The sequence below is a fragment of the Mastigoproctus giganteus genome, chromosome 3 (assembly GCF_048544385.1).
Source record: "Mastigoproctus giganteus isolate SK-2022 chromosome 3, ASM4854438v1, whole genome shotgun sequence".
NCBI classification, from domain to species: Eukaryota; Metazoa; Arthropoda; class Arachnida; order Uropygi; family Thelyphonidae; genus Mastigoproctus; species Mastigoproctus giganteus.
In genome coordinates, this window is record NC_143577.1 from 21,502,022 (window position 1) to 21,522,357 (window position 20,336).

At 40.1% G+C, this 20,336-nt stretch overlaps 1 protein-coding gene across 1 annotated transcript; it reads right to left on the reverse strand.

The window, feature by feature from the left end:
• Positions 1–3,728: 3,728 nt before the first annotated feature.
• Positions 3,729–9,758, reverse strand: LOC150087790 (uncharacterized). The gene is made up of 4 exons (XM_090370417.1): positions 9,652–9,758; positions 7,631–7,736; positions 4,164–4,333; positions 3,729–3,997 (listed from the first exon to the last, which is right to left on the reverse strand). Exons 1-4 carry the CDS (start codon positions 9,691–9,693, stop codon positions 3,875–3,877), a joined length of 441 nt encoding a protein of 146 aa, XP_090226543.1. The 5' UTR covers positions 9,694–9,758; the 3' UTR covers positions 3,729–3,874.
• Between the last annotated feature and the right edge of the window lie 10,578 nt (positions 9,759–20,336).

Sequence of the window (20,336 nt, forward strand, 5' to 3'; positions counted from 1 at the left end):
TGCTTAGACACGCTCTATTACTTGTACTTTAAACTATAGTGGTTATAATAGCGTATAAGGCTTAAGTTTCATAATTTGTTTGTGGCTTGTTGACTCAACGTGGCACGTGCTAGTCCTTTATGACCGAAGCCTTTGGAAAAACGATCACGTGATTGAGGTTAGTAGCCAACGTTTCGTTGTAAACTATAAGTGCGTTTTAAATTTGGTCAAAGAGAATTTGTTTAATTTTTACCAACAATTTTTTGAAGTCCAGGAGATGGGGAAGAAACGAAAAGGTGTGGACTTGCAAACAAAATTTGAAATAATAAATGCTTGCGAAAATAGTACAATCAGCAAAAGGGAAATCGGTAGGATGTATGGATTGTCTTCTTCGTCTCTTTTTACCATTCTTAAAAATAAAGATAAAATTAAAGATGCCATTCTACGTGATAGTACTTGGGGGAAAAGAAAGAAATTGCGAAGTGCTGAACATAGTGATCTGGAAGCAGCGCTCTATGAATGGTATTGTGAGAATCGTGATGCTGACACTCCAATACGTGGATCGATGCTCAAAGCCAAAGCCAGTGAACTCAGTCATCAGATGAACATAGAAAATTTTAAATTTTCAGATGGTTGGCTCAATAGATTTAAAGCGAGGAAAGGACTCATTCTTCATAAAAGTGTTGGTGAATCAGCTTTAGGTGAAGGTGATGAGTCTGTCCTGGACTCGCCTCTGATTGTTTCAGAAATTCTCAGTAGGTACAGTACCAGAGATGTATACGCTGCTGATGAAACAACGTTATTTTATAATTTACTGCCCAATGAAACTATAAAAGTGGAATGTGATCCATCTAAGGATGGTAAAAGTATCAAGGAGCAACTTACTGTGCTTTTGTGTACTAATATGGATGGAAGTGACAAACTAAAGTCATTTATCATAGGTAAATCAGCCCATACAGACGACTTCCATCACTTGAAGCATATTTCTTTTACATACGAAGTGAATCCAAATGCTTTGATGACTTCTAAATTATTCATTCAGTGGCTGAGAGCTTTGGACTGCAAAGTTGGATACCAGAACAGAAAAGTAGCATTGTTTGTTGACCAATGTCCTGTTCACCCTAGTGTAAAATTAAGGAACGTCGAGCTGATTTTCCTGCCACCAAGTTTGCTTCAACCCTTCGATCAGGGTATTATTCAGATGACAAAACATAAATATCGCACGATGGTTGTGAACGATATAGCAAAATGCCTGCCCACTAACAAAATTTGGAATGTTCTGGATGCCATCAGAGTGCTGGCTGTGTCCTGGAATCAGGTTCCATCCCGATACATAGCTGCATGTTTTAGACGCTCTGGTTTCAGCATTGTGAACGATCGAATGGATGATGAACGTGAAGTAGAAATTAAGGAAGCAGAAGGGTGGAATTTTATAGTTGAGAAGATGGGTGTAAATGGCACTTACAAGGACTACATGGCCGTAGATGAGAACGTACTACCATACGATGATGACAATCACAATGGGCAGACCAGTTCTGCTGAAGACCAAGAAGACAGAGGAAAAGGTACAGTTGCATCTCACAAGGAGTTAATGAACGCTCTGGAAGTAATTAACAGCTTCTACAATGCCACAGATGCATCAGTCGAAGACCTGGCAGCATACCAGCAAGTGGAACGATATGTCTTGCGCAGAAGTATTAAAACAATGAAGCAAACAACCCTGGACTCATACTTCAAGTCATAAATAATTGTACTTAACAGCTTTATGTAAATTAATTTCCTTTTGCCAACTTTGGTGAAACCATGTGAGGTACCAACGTCAGATATCTTGTTCATTTTGTTGCTTTGTTTGATTGCGATAAAAATCCTTATTATGATTGGAAATAAAAGTTAGTATACATGTTTTCAAGATTTGTCTTTTCTTCAGCATTTCATGTTACATTTTAAAGAATAAAATACTCGCTGTAATGAGAGTCCATTATAGCGAGTACTTCTGAAAATTTCCCTGATGTTCTTATAACGAATTTCCCTGTGTTTCTTTTATACTGACCAGGATTTGTAATCTGTGGAAGGAAGATTCAGGTTAGACGCTGCAGTCTGTGGAAGGGACATTCAGAGTAGACCCTGCAGTCTGTGTGGGACATTCAGGGTAGACCCTGCAGTCTGTGGAAGGGACATTCAGGGTACACTCTCTGTCTTTCTGTATACCTCCTTCAGCCCCTAGATGTGGAGCTGAAGTGTGCGCAGGAGGTATACAGAAAGACAGAGGTAGACTAATTAAAATTTTAATTAGTCTACTTCTGTTCTGTGATCCATCAAAACAAGAAATAATTTGTTGAAATTATGAATCCTTCTGTCAATAATAAACAATTTAAAACTTTTAAGGGAGATCCCTTTTCCCGTATTTTTTTTCCAAGGGTAGAACCCCCCCCCCCGGGAATCCCTGAACTTCTGCGAAAGATGACCAATTTATTTAAATTTGGAGTTGGAAATTCGAAATGATTATTGGGTGTTTCAATTCCATGCTTGGATTTTATTAATTCGATGCCAATTGCCTTTATCTCAGAGATGCACGCACACATACACAGAGGGGGGAAGTTATGAGAACTAATATTACTGAGTGAAATCCAAAGCGGCCAAATAAACTGTGGCCAAATAATTTAGGATGATTCATTAGAGAATTTATCTTTAGTGGAGTGGTAAAACGTGCCAAGTTATTTATAGATTTTTAATTATCTGAATTGTTTCTCAGAAACAAAATACATTTTCCGGCCCTGTTCTTGATTACTTAAATTATTCAAATAATTCTTTATTACAACTTTTAATATTATTTTTAATTTTAATTATTTCTGGTTTTCCAGAAGTAATTTTGGAGAGGAAATCAAGAAGCTCTTTTGGAATGGCTAATGATGATGCGTTCAAAAAACATTCCAGTAGATTGTAATCTTTTAAAAACTAAGGCTGAATCCTCTGCGCATCGAATGGATATTGAAGAATTTGAAATTTCAGATGGATGGTTCTAGAAGAAGAGTCGTCATGGCTTGTCTTTCAAAAAGCCAAAGTGCAGACGTGGACATTGACGCCACAAAGGAATCGTTTCAAAAATGTTGACATACGACCACAGTGATATCTTCAATGCTGGACTCTTTAATCATTGGCAAAGCCTCCTCGATGCTTTAAAGGTTTGATTAGATTGCCGAGCCAAAAGGCATGGATGACATCCACAAATCTACAAAGAATGGATCTGAGACTTAGATCGCTGGATGAGTGAGAAGAATAGGAAAATTTTGCTGTTTGTGGATAACTGAACCCCTCATTGTCAAGTAAACGATCTACGTCCAATCACTGTTGAGTACCTACCACCAAATATGAAGTCAGTTCTTTGGCCACTTGATCAAGGTGTAATCCAATGCTTTTTAATGTCCATTGACATTGGAAAATATGTGTTTCGGCATGGAATGAAGTTGATGAATAAGTGATCGAACAGTCCATAATATGGAAGAAATATTTGAGCATGCTCTTCATCACCTAAACTTACAGGAAAAAAGCTTCAAAGAAGTGGATGGGGACATTGAATGTTTCAGGATATGCACGAATGAAGAGGAACTCATTGCAAACGAGTAGGAGTAATGGAATCTTTTGAAATTTGTAGATGAAGATGAGGAACTTACTGTGGTTGAACAAAATGAAAGATGCTCATCAAGGATTAGAACTTGTGTGTGTGTTCGAAAAGAAACAGTGCTCAAAACTAACTACACTAATTCAAAAACTTTATTTTGCATTTTACACGTTTGGCAACTTATGCACATATTTTGAGTTGTAAGTCTTAGCTTATCCCCTTAACCCCCCATATCCAGCAGAAGATTTAATATCCATCGATTCATTCATGATCTGGCTAGCTCACGTGAATACTGTCCACTCCATATTTACAAAGAATGGTCTTGATTTCGTCTCCTTCCATTTCCAAAGATGGATGAAACCGTATAGTCAACGTATTGGCAAAACTTCCATTTGGACACTAGAAAAAAAGCAAACCGAAAAGGAAAAAATCACACACGTGGAGTCAAAATCATAAATCTATTTTTTTAATTAAGAACATGGTTCGTTAATCCGAAACTCAATAATCCGAATTATTTAACAATCGCATTTTTCATCCCCAAAAATATATATGATCAATTACTTACAGCTTGGATAGTGCCACAGCCTGTTAGTGGCACGTGCAACATATAAGACGTTCTGCCATCACCACGAACGCTGCAACCACTGTTCTTGCTTCCAGCATGGACTAGGCCACGAAAGGGTTCTGGAAAGTCTAAGGTAACGATAATCTCTTGGGATTGGCAGGAGAGGGACACTGCGAAAGTAAAAAACAAGAAAATCACCAGCCTGAAGAAAAGGACAAATGGAAATCTTTAATACGAATTCCATAATCCATTGGTGTTTCTGTACAGTGCTGAGTGGAAGTTCCACGTACATTGTAAACAGAAGCGCCTTTTGTATATACTGCAACTCCAGATTATTAGTAAAATAAATTAATATTAGTTGGGTTCTGATTATTTTCGTGGATCATTTATACATGAAATGAATTATTACACTAACACGTTTCTGTAATGAATGTAACAACTTATAACGCCACCTAGTGCTACTATAAGCCATTACACAGTCATTTGTACTTATTGTAATCAGAAGGTATAGGTAGTATATGCTATCATCAATTACACAAGACCATGGAAGATGTCCTCAGGTATATTGGACCAGTTGGACAGGACGTCCCGAAGTTCGGCAATGGATCGAGGCACTGGAATGGACTGGGGAATGCTACGATCCACTGCATGTTAGATGGGCTTGATGTCGGGAGGAAGTTTGGAGGTTAGGGGAGCACACGAAATGCTTGGACATTAGCCTCAAACTATTCCTGCACAATGCGGGTTATGTATTATGGGCATTGTCTTGTTGAAAGAGTCCAGTGTCATCTGGATACATGGCCACCATATAAGACAAAACTTGGTCCGAAACAATGTCGTGGTAGGATCTGATGGTGAGGGTGTTTTCAATGGATATGAGGAGACCCAGTGATGTCCAGTGGTGGTCAGTCAGCATGGGCACAAGAACATGAGGGATCATTAGTGGTTTGTTGTTCCAGACAACATGTGCCAGCCGCCGTTCAGTTCGACTGTAAGCCAGCGGTGGTCACCTTGTCCTCACATGTTGGTTTGTTGTGTGTCCCTCTTTGGACCATTCCCCCACACCTTCACTAGAGCAGTCCTCGAACAGCCGACAATGCTGTGGTTGCTTATATAGACGGATCGTAATTACTCTTAGTGGTCACATTATCAGGTACACCTTTAGTAGCGACTAGGTTTCCCCTTTAGCTCTAAGGACAGCCCAGATTTATTGTGGCATGGAACCAAAGAGGTGTTGAAAGGGTACCACAGAGATGCTGGTCCAGGTTGACTCAAATACTTCCCAAAGTTGTTAAGATGGATGGTTGAAGATTTCTACCCTAAGAAACTCATTCCACTACTTCTCGCAGTTGCTCACTAAATCTGAATCGAAATGAGTACTTGCAGGAACAGGCACTCAATCCAATTTAGTACCTCGTCCCCAAGGTACTCAACTGGATTGAGATTTAGCGAACGGAGAACCCAACGAAGTAACCTGAGTTCACGATAATGTTTCTGGAACCAGTTCTGTACTATTCTGGCTTTGTGGCATCATGAATTTTCCTGTTCCATTCGGAGATGGAGGTCTCAACCTCAGCCAAGAAGGGATGCGCCTAGTCGAAAACAATTTCTAGATAACCAGTGGTATCCAAATATTGCTCCAGTGGTGTCAATGGGCACCGCAAAACAGCTCTCAACACCATAACATCGCCACCACCAACAGTTGTTGACACCTGGAAGGTTGGTCCATGGATTTGCTGTTCTCTTCATATTTTTTCATACCCATTGGCACGAAAAAGCAGAAATCTGCATTCGTCAGACCAGACAACTTTTTTCCGATCCTTCGTATGTCCAGTGTTGGAGTTTCTGAGCTCAATGTAACCATACCTTCTTGTGTTGTTTATATTTTGGTGTACATGTACAAGGTACATGTACAAGGGGTGATGTTTAATTCGCAGACTGGTAGAAGATTTTATATTTACCGCGCGAAATTTGTGATGTGCTTATGCCAAGAGAAAGGAAGATTAGATGTCATGGCAGTCCCTAATAGGGATATGGGATCTTGTTTAGAAATCTGAGTGTCATCGAAGATGAGCTTAGGAGCAGATGCATCCTTTCTTCTGTGAGATATAAGACAGGACTGAGTTTTAGAAGGATTGAAATCAATCAAGTTCTCTTAACTCCACTAGATGATTACCCGGCGATCAGCATTTAAGGAATTAGTAGTGGATATTCAAGAAGTGGAAGCTGTTTGTACAGGGCGAGGTTCACAAACCGGAAGGAGGAATTCAATGTGCTATCATCAACAAAACTATCGACACGATTTTCAGTAGGCAATTAATATACAAGAGGAAAAGAGTGGGCGAAGGAACTGAACCCTGGGTAACATCAGCATTAGTGTTGAAGTTAGAAGACAGCGAGCCATCTACCATCCCTCGCAGTGAGCAATCAGAGAGAAAACTGGATACCCATTTACAAAAAATGGGTATTCAGCTATGGAACCTTATTTAGAAGATCTTTGTGCCAAACTCGATCAAAAGCTTTTTGAGTATATCACCAATGGATCGACATTGACGGAATCCATGATCATTGATCAGATGGAACGCCTCTAGATAGTTTAGGAGTTGGCGATTAATGGATTTCCCCATTACTTTAGAAAGAGTAGAAGTAAGTGCAATGGGGCAATAATTGGATGTAAGGGATTCGTCAGACTTTTAGGAACTGGCTGGATATGAGAAAATCTTCAAGCAAAGGAAAAACACCAGTGGATTAAGAAATTGTAAAAAGGTGACATGATATTGGAACAATCTCAGGAGCATAGGTTTTGAGAAAAAATGCCATCAGGATCTGAAGTTTTTTTGGTATCAAGATTATCCAAACTCCTGACATACTTTTGACAGAAGGCATTAAATCGAGTGTATTGGGAATGGTACGAGTAACTCATACAAGCGTCAGAGTATAGAATTGGTTGTATAGAAATTGTATAGAATTGGTTCCAGGAACAGGAGGATGAATTCAGTCTACTATGTGAGCCTCCCCAGCCATCAGATCTCAATCCAATTGAGCACTTACGAAGTGAGATGGAATGAGCTCTTCGGAGTAATGATATGTATCCATCTAATTCGCAAGAACTGTAGGAAGCAGTTGAATTAGCATAGATCGGCATTCCTGTAGCAAGCTTTCAGAACCTCCTTGAGTCTATGCCATGAATCCAGGCTGCTCTGAAGGCTAAAAGGAACCCACAGGTGTACAGGCCACTCGTATAAATCCAATATGATAAATATGTCATGGGGTTATCGTAGATCTCATAATGAATCCCTACACTCAGGCCATAATTGTGCCAATCCTTAAAGATATATTTTTGAATCAAAGCTGTATAATTCTATGACAGATGGATCTGAGTGATGAAAAACCTGAGCTTTGAATTATTTATTGTGGAATATTTCTTAATTACATAATGGAGTGATAGAAGAGAAAATCGTACTCACCTCTAGCTCGATCAGAAAGAAATTCACTCTTTGGCGTGGTCTTGAAAGGAAACTTGGTACTGCGACTACTATAGGGGCTGTTTAATCCCAGGTGGGGTAGTGAGACCTATGGTTAATACATAAATTCAGTTAGCAAGATTATAATGGAGAAAAAACAAGAAAAATTATGTAGATCTTCTAAATACAGTATGTTCCAAAATAAAACAAACACACCTAAAAATATTGCTGTTTCGAATCAAGGAAACTCGGGCCCCGAGGTGTCTCATCGTCTTTGTTAGTAAGATTCCACAACACGAATCCTACAAATGGATATGGAGTAAGAAATTTTTAAAGGGTGGCAGAAGGAAGTTTCATTGTGGCAGAAGTAGCATTTGAGGAGCAGCAAAACCATGTGTGCAACCGCATTTTTTTATCTAAAAGACTACACTCAGTGGCCAAAAATTTAGAAGCCTTTTGCAGTTGTCGTCAAAAGATAAATGTGCAATATTAACTTGAAAAGTTTGTTGTTTCCTGGTCATATTGGAGTACATTAAGGGTTGTTTCGTGCTTTTATGACGTATGACCCAACAACTAAATCGTCCAGCGAGACGGAAGGGTGGTCACAAAGGGATGAAGCTAAATTATCTCCGCATATCAAGCGACTTAATGTGTGGTAACTACTTTTGTGGTTTGGTGGCTTTTCTCTCCAGAGATGTACCATACAAGAGTGTTGAAATTCTCACAGGTGGTTGAAGAAAGGGCGTATGCCGAAGGGAGGAGAAGAAACGGGTCACGAACGCTTACTGTTAAAACGACGGCATCCTCTGAAAAATAGTCATCCCACCCTTATTTATCAAAGGGAGGATCTCTGCCTCGAGGAACACAAGCAACACAACGTTAAAAACCTACAAATGAGCATGCGCCGAGTCAAGGAGGACGGGATTCTGTGAACGGCTTCGAAGTCTCCGTGCAGCAATTACGACATCGCTGCCCGCTGGTGATGAAGCGTCTCACTAACCTTGACCTGTCAGCGACGACACGAGCACGTTTGACGAAACCGCTTTCGGACAGAAACCACTTTCTCTTTTCTTGTTGGGAGAAGGGATTCGATGATGGCAAAGAATTTTTACTGATGTTCAAATAAAATAGACAATTCTATAGACCCATGGAAAGATTATCGCGAAGTAAACAATCAGAGGTTTTTTTTTTTCCATTTGGAAATGGCTGACAGATGGGCGAAGTCAGCATATCTGTGGACATCATGGTTGAGTTAGGTTAGGTTATGAGTCTTAGACAATGGGGCGTCAGTTCTGTGTCTCCAACTCAAGTTTCTGGGAGAGAAAACTATACCAACCTCACCTGAGACCGATTAAGTCGGCCAGATTGCGACAAAAACCATAAAAATTCCTCAGTTCATTGATGGGACTAAAACCATGGATCAATCCAAGGTTGAGTTAGAGTAATGGACAGTCTTGGACAGCATCGAAGATTTTAGAACTTTGATGAGTGTCCAAGTGGACACTCATCAAAATGCAATGATGAAAATGCAATGATGAAAAAATAGAAATTAATATGGTCTGTAATAGAAAGACATTTTCCTTAACGTTATTAAATAATTTTCGCGGCAGACTGGTGTACCTAGATCCACAGGTGTAGACAATCCATCTACCTGTATCCAAGTTTTTCTTTCATAACGAATTGGAAAACTTAAGGACACTATCATTGATTATACTGGACCCTTATTAAACCTTTTACCAAACCCTCTCCATGACGTTTTTGGTGAATTTAAACGCTTCCATCGTGTCGATGCGCACTTAGCAGACGCCCAAGAGTGTTTACCTTAGCGTCTCTTGGACAAACACTCGCCGAAAGAGGGTGTCTAATTCGGGACAAAAGTAAACAGGACACGGATGAGCTGCGCGAGATCTTTCCAGCTTAAATCACACATGATGGATGTAATTACCTTTCCCGAGGTCAGTCGGGAGTACATTTGAAATACGAACATCGTCACGTACGGCGGGAGATGACGGAGCTTTACTTACCCATGTTACGGCAAACAGCAGCAAGGAGCAGACGAGGGACATTCTGCTATCTGAGTCTCACCTTGATGCAAGTGTGATTCATGCTCCCTGTCTACGTTCACAACTCCAACTGGCGGAGGGTGTGGTTTAATGTAATTCAACTGCGCCCTCTGACGTCTGTAAATCTGACCTTGGTGACCTCCGCCTATCTGCTTCGATTGTGACTGGCATTTGTCTGGAATATTTTTTTTTTATAGCATCAGGCCCCTCGTCTGTCTTACGACACATGGCAACCTGTCTCTGTGCATTCCGATGAGGGAACTAGATTCCAGTTAAGAAGGAGACAGCCCCCCCTCCCCTCTTTCTCCGACACTGACCCTACGCTGTTCAGGTGTCATCAGCAACATTTTATTCTCGGAATTTCATCGTTTGTCTGTGAGTGAACAACCTTCAAAGAGAAAACGTTGCCACACTCGAAGTAGAAGATTAAACATTGTAAAGTTACAAAAGATGGTAAGATGGATGGTCGTGATTGAAATAGATGTTACAATGTAAGGTGGAACTCATGTAAACAGATCTAAGGTTGTGAATTTACAACATTTACTCACGAAGGTCACACAACGAGCTTTCATTTATTCTCTTCGTTCTTTCAAATCATCAGCAAACATTGACGACTTAAAACTGGAGTTTTTCATCCCAAATAACGATATTTTCGTAATGCTCTTTAGTGATGAAGAAGATTTGTATTTATTTATTTTTTTCTTTCAAAATCATGCATGATTTGTAGGCCTTAAGGTTTGTTTAAGGTTTTCTTAAGTAGGATTTGTTATCAGTTCTAATCTTTCTCCAAAAGGCGAATTACAGACCACATTCATGCGCTCAGTTTCCAACATGCTTCAAGGAATTAACATACCACAAGATCTACTGAATAATGTTGATGACAAGAAGAATTGTGGTTCATATGGCAGTTCATGACTTCAAAACCTATATAGCTTACTCCTGTTCTTATATCTAGCCGGTTCCTTAAAAGGATTATAAATCTCGCCCTTCCAATTATTGTCCTGGTGCACTCTTTCTAAAGTAATGGAGACATCCATCAACTCTCCTACTGTCTGGAAACCTTGCACTTTATTGACAATATGGTTTCCATCCTTTGGTAAAATCTTGACTACATTTCTGAACAAATTCCATCTAAAAGATTGAGAAATTGAAACAGATGCTCTTGACGTTTCCTAGGATTTTTGATGCTGTTTTTCCCCAAGGTTCAATTCTTTCTCATACTCTTTTCCTCTTGTATATTAATGACCTTTTTTGACTGGAAATCGCAATCATAGTTTTGTTCTTAAGAGCAGATTGTATTTCACCTTTCCAGTGTGCGAAACCTTGCCCTGCACAAACAGCTCTAACTTCTCGAATATCCACTACCAATTCCTCAAATGATTATCTCCAGGTAATTCTCCACTGGGGCAAATATAACTTAGTTAATTTAAATTCTCCTAAAACTCAGTTCTCTCTTATATCTCTCAAAAAGGAGTCGCTTCAACTCCTTCTGCTTATTTTGGAGGACACTCAGATTTCTAGACAAGATGACATATCTCTGGTGGAGATTGTTCTTCACGATTCTGGCATGACGCGCTGTCGCATAGTCATCCACAAAGTGGCCATCAACTTCGACATAAAAGTGTAATATAGCAGGGTGCTGATGATGTGATACAATATTCAGGCACTCCTTGAATGACATTCGACCATCCACCGATAGCAAGGACCCATTTCGTGCTAACAAAACATTCCCCATACCACGATACCACCTCCAGATGCTTGGACTGTCTTAACAAGCAAGCAGGGTCCATCGCTTGGTGAGGTTCTCCCCATACTCTTTATTTCAGTGCAAAACAAAGTTCAGGTACTCCCTGGACTTTGTTTTGCACTGATGTATCATGATTGGTGTGACCACATGACTTTCTTCCATTGTCCAATGCCCAATCACGACGTTCTCGGCACCACTGCAAAAGAGAACAACCACTTGTTTTCCAGTCATTAAAAACCTTAGAGATGGACGCTTTTGAGAAACCAGTTGTCTTTCGTTTCTTGAATCGTGGCTCCTGCTAAACCTGCACCCACGATAAGACCTTTTTCAAAGTCTGATAGATCACGCATTTTCTCCATTCTGGCTTCAGATTTCTGCAGTCGAACGGCCTGTGCAATCTTAATACTCAACCAAGCAAAACACATCATCATCCCATCTCACAGGTTTCTTTGCAACTAGTTGCATTTCTTCTATCTGTGGCTGTCTTAATTCAAAGATTCATATTATCTTAGCCTCTGTGAGGGTGTGCAATTTGTCTGTAAATTGCATATGTTCTACTTGGAATAGATTCAAATCTTGACCTGTCTGAAAAGGAAGATTGGACCATTCTTCCTGATGGAACGATTCAAGCTCCGAGTGATGAAGGTAAAGGATATCTTCTTCTCACTCTCCTCTCCAAATATGCTTACAGTAGCTCAATAACGTTTAAACGTGGTGATTGTGCAAGCCATGGGAGATGGTCTCAGCGTCATACTCCTCAAACCAAGATTGGACGCATCTGTGTGTATTGGAGCATTATCATCTTGAAACATGACATCGTTTGTGGGAAACAATGTTTGCCCCATGGGATGAAAACCTGATGATGACAATGTAGGATCTAATTGATAGGATCTAACGAATATCAAGATATTGCTGGCCAAACAATTGTTGATCCTCCTCCATGTTTCATAATGAACCATCAGGATTAAAATTTGTTGAATATGACTGGAAATTGTGGTTTTTATAGTCTTTGGTTTGAATCTACAACTGGCTATAAAAGTTTCTCCATAAGTCAGTAGTGCTGAGAATTTGGAAATTCTCCTAAAGCGGTTTGTGGCACTTGTATGGATACGTTTTCATCTAACCGGTATTGTCTTTTTTTCACATTTACGCCTTTGAGATGTGGAAGAACCACTTACTTTCCAGTCATTAAAAGCCTTCGAGATGGATGCTTTTGAGAAACCAGTTATGTCTTTGGTTTCTTGAATTGTGCCTCCTGCTAAATGTACACCCATGATCAGACCTTTTTCGAAGTCTGATAGATCATGCGCTTTCTCCATTCTGGTTTAACATTACTGCAGTCGAACAGACTGTGCTGACTGAACGAGGCAAAACATCAACTTCCCACATCACTGTTTTCTTTGCATCTATTTGCATTTCCTTTGTCTGACTGTATAAATACAAAGGTTCCTATTTTTTTGGCCAGTGTGTGTATTATTATATTTTATACTTTATTTGAGTACAATTACACAACACTGACTATCATTTATCATTTTTAAAATTTTTCATTTTTTTAAAATGATTACATAAAATTTTTATCTAGATGGGGATCCTAGACGGGGGCCTCTCAAAACAGGACCTTCGTGTTTAACAGGTTATAGAACTTTCTTTCTGATAAAGATAAAAAAATAAAGTAAATTTTCCAAGGTCATTGGAGAATAGTACCAACATGGTTTTAAGAATGTTTTTAAGTTTTTGAAGTTTGGATTTAAATCTTTTGAACTTACCACAAATTTTCTGGGACAATTGCCAGCAAAAACCAATCGAGAGAGAGAGAGAGAGAGAGAGAGAGAGAGAGAGAGAGAGAGAGAGAGAGAGAGAGAGAGAGAGCAATGGAACGTATACTGCCAATCCACTTATCAGTTGGATGTTCGTGAATTTCTCCATTACTTCAGCAACGGATTAAATAAGCTGTCATAGTCTGGAACTCCTTGGACTGGACATTGTTCAGAGATCTTCTAATCTCGTTCTGCTTGCCAGCCAACAGAGACATTGATTGGTTGATTGAGGATGTATTTGTTGAGATATGAAGGAGATTTATCAATGTGGGACTTCAGCAAGAAAAGTAAGATGGCAGGATTTCGGTTTTTCTCTTTTGATCAAGGTGCAACAGAACCGTTAGGATATTAAAGGTGGAAGTAAAGAAGAACAGTAGCTTTTGTTGGAAGAAAATGAATCGAAAAGTAAAATTGACATCGTGACATATTAATTTTCCTCCTTTATCCTAGATTGATGAATTTGACAAAGGATTACCAACAAAAAAGATAACAAAACAAGAGAAACATAGGTAGGAGAGAAAGAGAATATCGCTTGCGATGGTTTTATTTAAGGAAAATAGTTTAATATAAACCATGCCACGAACTTTCTCCCAGAATGCACAGCAAAATCTTCCTGGCGAGTTAAATCTTTAACTCGTTTTAACTCGAATTGACTTAAAACGACCGTTTAGATGATTCATTGAGATGGGCAGGTGGACGACTTAAGCCGGAAAGTCACAGGTGGCACGCTGGCTTAGTTTCAGGAGACAGGAGCCATTGGAAGAAGAGCTGGCCAAAGTCACCCGATGGCTGTCAACCACCAGAACAGACCGCTATCTAGCTCTAACAGCAAGATGGAACCCGACGACGTCCTGTCATCAACTGTCTCGAGGTTGCTGTGGCAACAGGTGAAAACATTTCCAATCGGGCTGTGTTAAGAAGTCTCAATTCACGTGGACTCTAAGGAAGGAAACCAGTGGTTTCTACCCCATTGACCAAAAACCATCGCAGAGTTCGTCTAAACTGGTGCCATGAACATGTGACTTGGAGCACTGATAAATGGGGATTATTTCTGTTCTCTGATGAGTCCTGTCTCAGCCTACAGATTGTAGACTTAATTCCAAATAAAGACAACGAGGAATGCGGTACCAACCCTTTAGCAACAGAGAAAGGGACATTTACGATGGAGGCAATGTTCTCGTGTGGGGCGAAATAATGATTAATGCCAGCATCCATCTTTTTATTTTGATAAAGGTACCATAACTGCGCAGAGGTACTGAGAATAGATCCTGGAACCGTATGTGCGACGTTTTAGAGGTGCGGTTGGCCCAGATTTTATTTTCATGCAGGACATCGGTACTGCCATAGAGCTCAAGTAAGGGAGGAATATCTTGAAACTGCAGCTATCCAACGACTGCTGTGGCCAGCACGATCGCCAGACTTAAATTCGTTTGAATATGTGTGGAACGGGCTTGGGGGTCGCATTGCACACCGACAGCCAACTCCTCGGTCTCTTGGTGAGCTGAGATGTGCGCTGGTGGAAGAATGGGATTTGTTGCTAAAAAATGCTATAAACACCCTTATATAGAGCAAGTTTTACAGCGGTCATGCCTATTTAGGCGTTGGAGAGGATCATGCGCCTTACTGATTTCATGTAAACATATTTTCTAGCATCTTGTATCGACTTCTGTAATGTGATCATTTTAGTAATTCTTATACAACCCCTATAATTGTCCCTAATACCTGTCCGAAGTTTCTCGCTGTCCTCTCATTTCATTGTTATTCTATGGTACTCTACCAATCCAAATTTTGTGCTGTTTTATCGCAAGCTGTATGAGTTATACCTCATTTTCTAGGTGTTCTGTTAATTTTGTCGAGCAGTGTAGCTAAATATTCATTTGCTATGTGGTGGTCATTATGGAAATCTGGAATCCACAGAAAACCACCACGTTACTTTCTCCTCCAACTACACTGAGTGATCATAGAATTATGACCTCCTCCAACTACACTGAGTGATATAGAATTATGACCACCTCGATGAAAACGGAATGCGACCGTTGACCACGTGAGGTATGAGAGTGCAGAGTTAGTACAGGAGCAGAAAGTTGACTACCCAATACAACATGGGCCAACCCAGAACAATATCTGGAATCACCATGCGTCGCACGTATGGGCTATACCAGCAGACGACCCCTATGGCATCCTCTCCTAACCAAGGTTCATTGGCATAAGACTTGTTTGGTGCAAAGAGCATGCAAGTTGGACTTGAGAAGCCTGGAAGGTGTGCTGGTCGGATGAATAATGTTATTTACTCCACACTGTGGATGGTCGTGTACGGATTTGGCATCAACATGAGACTCTTGATCCATCATGCATGGGATCAAAAGTGCAGGCCGGTGGAGGCGGTTGTATGGTGTGGGGCATGTTTCACTGGCAGGAACTTGGACCCCTGATGCATGTGGAACAACGTATCAGTGGTCTCCGCTATTCAACTGCTTGCTGACTGTGTACACTCCACTATGTTACACTTTTTCATGAATGGCGATGGTGTCTTCCAAGATGACAAAGCCCCGAGCCATCGGGCACTTGTCGTGCAGGGATGGTTTGAGGAACACAGTTCTGACTTCCAGTATATCGATTGGCCTTCGAACTCCCTCGATATCAATCCCATAGAGCACTTGTGAGACACTATGGAAAGACATATCAGGCATCTGGATACACCAATCACCTCTGTACCTACATTGCTGGGTGCATTAAACACAGTTAGGTTGGCCACATCTTGTTGAATCAATGCCACGTCGGATAGCTGCTGTACTGAGGGCAAAAGGAGGACCTACGAAGTATCAGGTAGGTGGTCATAATTCAGTGATCACTCAGTGTATATTAGGTCATGGAAAATTCCAGGACGAAACTCTAAACATCCCTCAGAGTTCCTAACTCGGCCCTAATAAATTTCTCTCCATCTTGAATTGTATATAAACGTAAAGTGATTTAAAATGATTAGACAATTTGTTTCTAATTAATTTTTATTGTCTACCGTATCTAAATTAAGAAATACAAGGAAATCTTACCAATAAGTATCTTTATTGTTTTTTAATTAGACTAATAAGACACTGAGTGTAATAAATAATGCTTTTGACAACACTGCAAGTAAAATTACAACTTTGAAGTGGTCTGAAAAAATGAAAAAAATTTTCTTACAAAAAAAAAAAAAAAAAGAAGAAGAAAAAAGACCACTACTGATTCTTAATAATAACATCCCTTGTCTTTCCCATTCTCAAAAATAAAGTAAGAGTATTTTAAAGGCTTTAAAACAGATCGACATTTTCATCCTTAGGCTTAAAAATAAAAGGTCAAAAAAGGTAGTCATGGAAATATTTAATGAGAATTTCAGGAGGTCTCACGATTTCTGGATTTTGATATTAGTCATTGATGTGTTTTCATATTAATTTGAAAATGGCTAACTAGAAATTGAGTTGAATAAGATTTCGATGATTCTTGAATGGTGTCCAAACTAGAAATTGCCATGAATTTTTGCATAACCCGTAGATCACGAGAGAACTATGAACTTAAGAATCTGAAAAAGATCGAGTGCGCACTATTTTAGCAAAAGTCATGAGACATTTGGACTGGTGTCTGGGATTTTTTGGAGAACGGTGTCCATTCAGTATTCAGTGACCTTACCAAAATATGAGGCTGATTTCATATATTACACCGATCAGTATTACGGGGCTACATCGAAAACCTTACTGAAATCTTAGTAAATGATATCAAAATTATCCTTTGAGCTAACGTCCATCTTATAGGACAATAATGCCCAACCATCAACTGGGGATGGCAACCGTTATCCGTTACTCTTCTAAAATGATTTTTTAAGCTATGAAAATGGATTAAATGTTTTTAGCCAGTTTTCGAACCAGTCGAAACTTTCCAGACATCGGTACAAAACGAAGAAAACCGCGTCTAGGCACCCTAGTGTAAAATAACTGCATTAGGCCAGTAATCAGTATTCAACTAGAGAAGGTTGGACACCACTGTTTGCTGATATGGGATTCTTGTTAGAAACTAAATTTAAACTGCCAATATCCAAGATTAAAAGCAAAACTTGCACGTCTTCTCCTAAACCGCATAAAGTTGTGGTTAGAAAAATATAATGGTCCATACAATGACGTCTTCATAAGATAGACATAATAAATAATCATCTTTCGTTAATGCAATACAAAGAGATCCATCTAAAATGGTCCAGTTCATTTTGGCACAGCAATTAGTCCCTAAAAAATTAAAAAAAGCGAGTGGTCAGAATACTCAAGACATGGTGAGGTATCCCACACTGCCATCGAGGGGCATGGGAGGATACACGATTTCTCTTTCTTTCTTAGGTGACGGGCAGGTCACCTTCTTGTCTTTGCTGAGTTTCTGTATTGTATAAACCGTTTGCGGGGGACACTGCAAATTCATATCGTCCTTGGCCCAAACGGCATTGTATCGCACCACGGGTCGAGGAATTTCTGTGAACTCTTTGAAGGACTGGCTCGACAACCGCTTTCGTTCCGGAGATGCACTTCGGCTTCGGTGGACATGACAATTCGAGATGTCGTCGCTTTGCCTGAAGGATTTTCTCAGCAATCTTCGCTCCTCAGCTGGAGAAGTTATTTCTGGCCGGATGATATGGAACATTTCATCGGGTGCCCGGATGGACCTGTGCGAGTAGTTGCGCTCTCCCCAAATCCATTGTGGAGTATCTTCGCAGCTTCTTGGGTCTGCTTCGAAGGAGAAAGGTGGGTAATGTTCGTTGTCGGCTGCCTGTCCCCAGCCTGTCGAGGGGTAAACAATCTCCGGCTCCTTGATGGATTTGCGGGACAGCCTTCGTTCGACCTTTGGCCTTACGGTATTGATGTCGTGCTGCTGGGCACTCTCACGGCGGGCAGCTGAGAACACGAAGTACACGTTGACAGAGAGCGATATCAGCAACGCCGTAGCCATAGAAACACCAGCAATCAGCCAGATTAAAGAGATGGACCGTCCTGGATTCTTAAACAGTGCCTGGGGTGTCTCTGCATTCAATTCAGTAGTTTCTGGAAAATAAAAAAAAGAGTCAATTAGATCAAATCATTGTTATAACAGCATTGAAATACTGATACAGTTATGCCAGTTATCTGTTATTATTATTATTGAATCAAGATAACTAAGTGATGTAGGCACTATACATCGTGGTAGTAAGCCAAAATAGTGGACCGTTTAGAAATTGCACGAAGGAAACTAAGCCAATAGTATATGAAAACTATGGCCATTCCAAGTCGATTTTCTGTCTTCAGCATTGATCACGTGTACAATTGTTGGTGATGGTTCTACATACCATGACTCAAGCTGTTGGACAAGGTAACGCCATTCCTCGCACCAATCATCAATTTTCCTATACCACTGCAAACGCTGAAGATAATGTACGCCGGGAAAGGCACATGAAATTATTTGTTTCGTCTACTATTTTAGATGATTGACGAATATGTGCTTCACTCGAGACCTACTGTGTATAATAAATTTTTTTTTGGATTATTATATAAGATTTCGCAGTAAACACTGCGATATCTTTAAACAAAGTTCACTGTTTGTTTTATGGTGACAGTCGGCACAAATTTCTGCATATTGTCAGTCATGGAATGAAAAATGTTGCAATTCACTCTCTTTCGATTTAACGCTTCAAGCGTTTCGTCAGACTTCCTTGTATCTGCAGACAACAGACAACAGTATTTCACACTGCTCACAAAACTTGGCGAATGTGAGGTCCAAGGTCAACTGCGGTGTTTTCTAAATATTTTTTGACACCCCTATACTTTTTGTTCCCTATCTTTAAGTTTATGGTAAATTCAACGATACGCAACTTCCTTTGTAGTAGTAGTAGTAGTAGTAGTAGTAGTGGCATGTGATGCAAGAAAAGCAAGTGTATGAGTTTATGCAGCATCAGCCAAAAAAAAAAAAAAAAAAAAAAAAAATTACAAAACAATCCCCTCTAAATGTTTGTCCAGTTCCTCCTTAAATTTATTTAACCTATCAACTTCCACAATGACAGATGGAAGTTTGGTCCAGCAACCAACCACCCGCTGGCAAATTTCCGCACATCTATTCTACATCTGTCCTTCCTCAATTTCAATTTATGCCCCCTTAGGTTCGTAATCTGAACAAGTGGAAGAATCCCATCAGAATTCAGCGTGCTCAACCCATTCAAGGTCTTATATACCTCAATCAGATCACCTCGCAGGCACTAGTCTCCAGCTGCTGCAATTTGCAGAACTTTAGCCTCTCCTGGTAAGAGGATCCCTTCATTCCCCTCACCAATCGTGTTGCCCTTCTCTGTACACGCTGAAGCAAATCTACATCCTTCCTAAAATGAGGCCTCCAGACCTGTACGCAGTACTCAAGGCGTGGCCTGACCATTCCCTTTTACAGAGGGACAATCACCTCCTTTTCCCTGATAGGAAAATTCCTGTATATCATTGACAACATCTGAGCAATGCAGCCAGGCTGCATTGCTCAGAAAACTTCATATCTGATTGCACAATTACTACCAGGTCTTTTTCATTTTCTACCACCTTAAGTGTAGTACCACACAGTTGGTACGTTTCTCTGGGGTTACTTCTACCATATGCAGTACTTTGCATTTGTCAATGTTAAATTTCAGTTGCCACTACTCAGCCCATCTACCCAAATTTTCTAGATCCTGTTGCAGTAACACACTGCCATTACTGTCATTAACAACCCTGCCAACATTTTTATCATCTGCAAACTTCAATACTAAGCCTGATATACCTTCATCAATATCATTGATAAATAACGGTGGACCCAACACGGAACCCTGTGGGGCTCCACTAATAACATTAGTCCACGAAGAGCAGCACCCATTGATTACCACCCTCTGTCTTCTCCCACTCAACCATCCTTTTATCCATGGTAGCAACTTACCCTTAATACCATTCTGCTCCGATTTGTACAATAGTCTTCCATGCCCAACAGTGTCAAAAGCTTTCCTGAAATCCAAGTATATGATATCAAAATTATTTTTTGCATCCAGTTCCTTTGTAATCACATCATAATAACCAATCAAATTT

Bases quoted from the DNA above. Each gene is read 5' to 3' on its own strand.
- LOC150087790 (XM_090370417.1), bottom strand. From the start codon at position 9,693: ATGTCCCTCGTCTGCTCCTTGCTGCTGTTTGCCGTAACATGG. The intron at 7,737-9,651 runs GTAAGTAAAGCT...TATTAACCATAG, and splicing joins TGCTGTTTGCCGTAACATGG to GTCTCACTACCCCACCTGGG. The intron at 4,334-7,630 runs GTGAGTACGATT...TTACTTTCGCAG, and splicing joins TCTTTCTGATCGAGCTAGAG to TGTCCCTCTCCTGCCAATCC.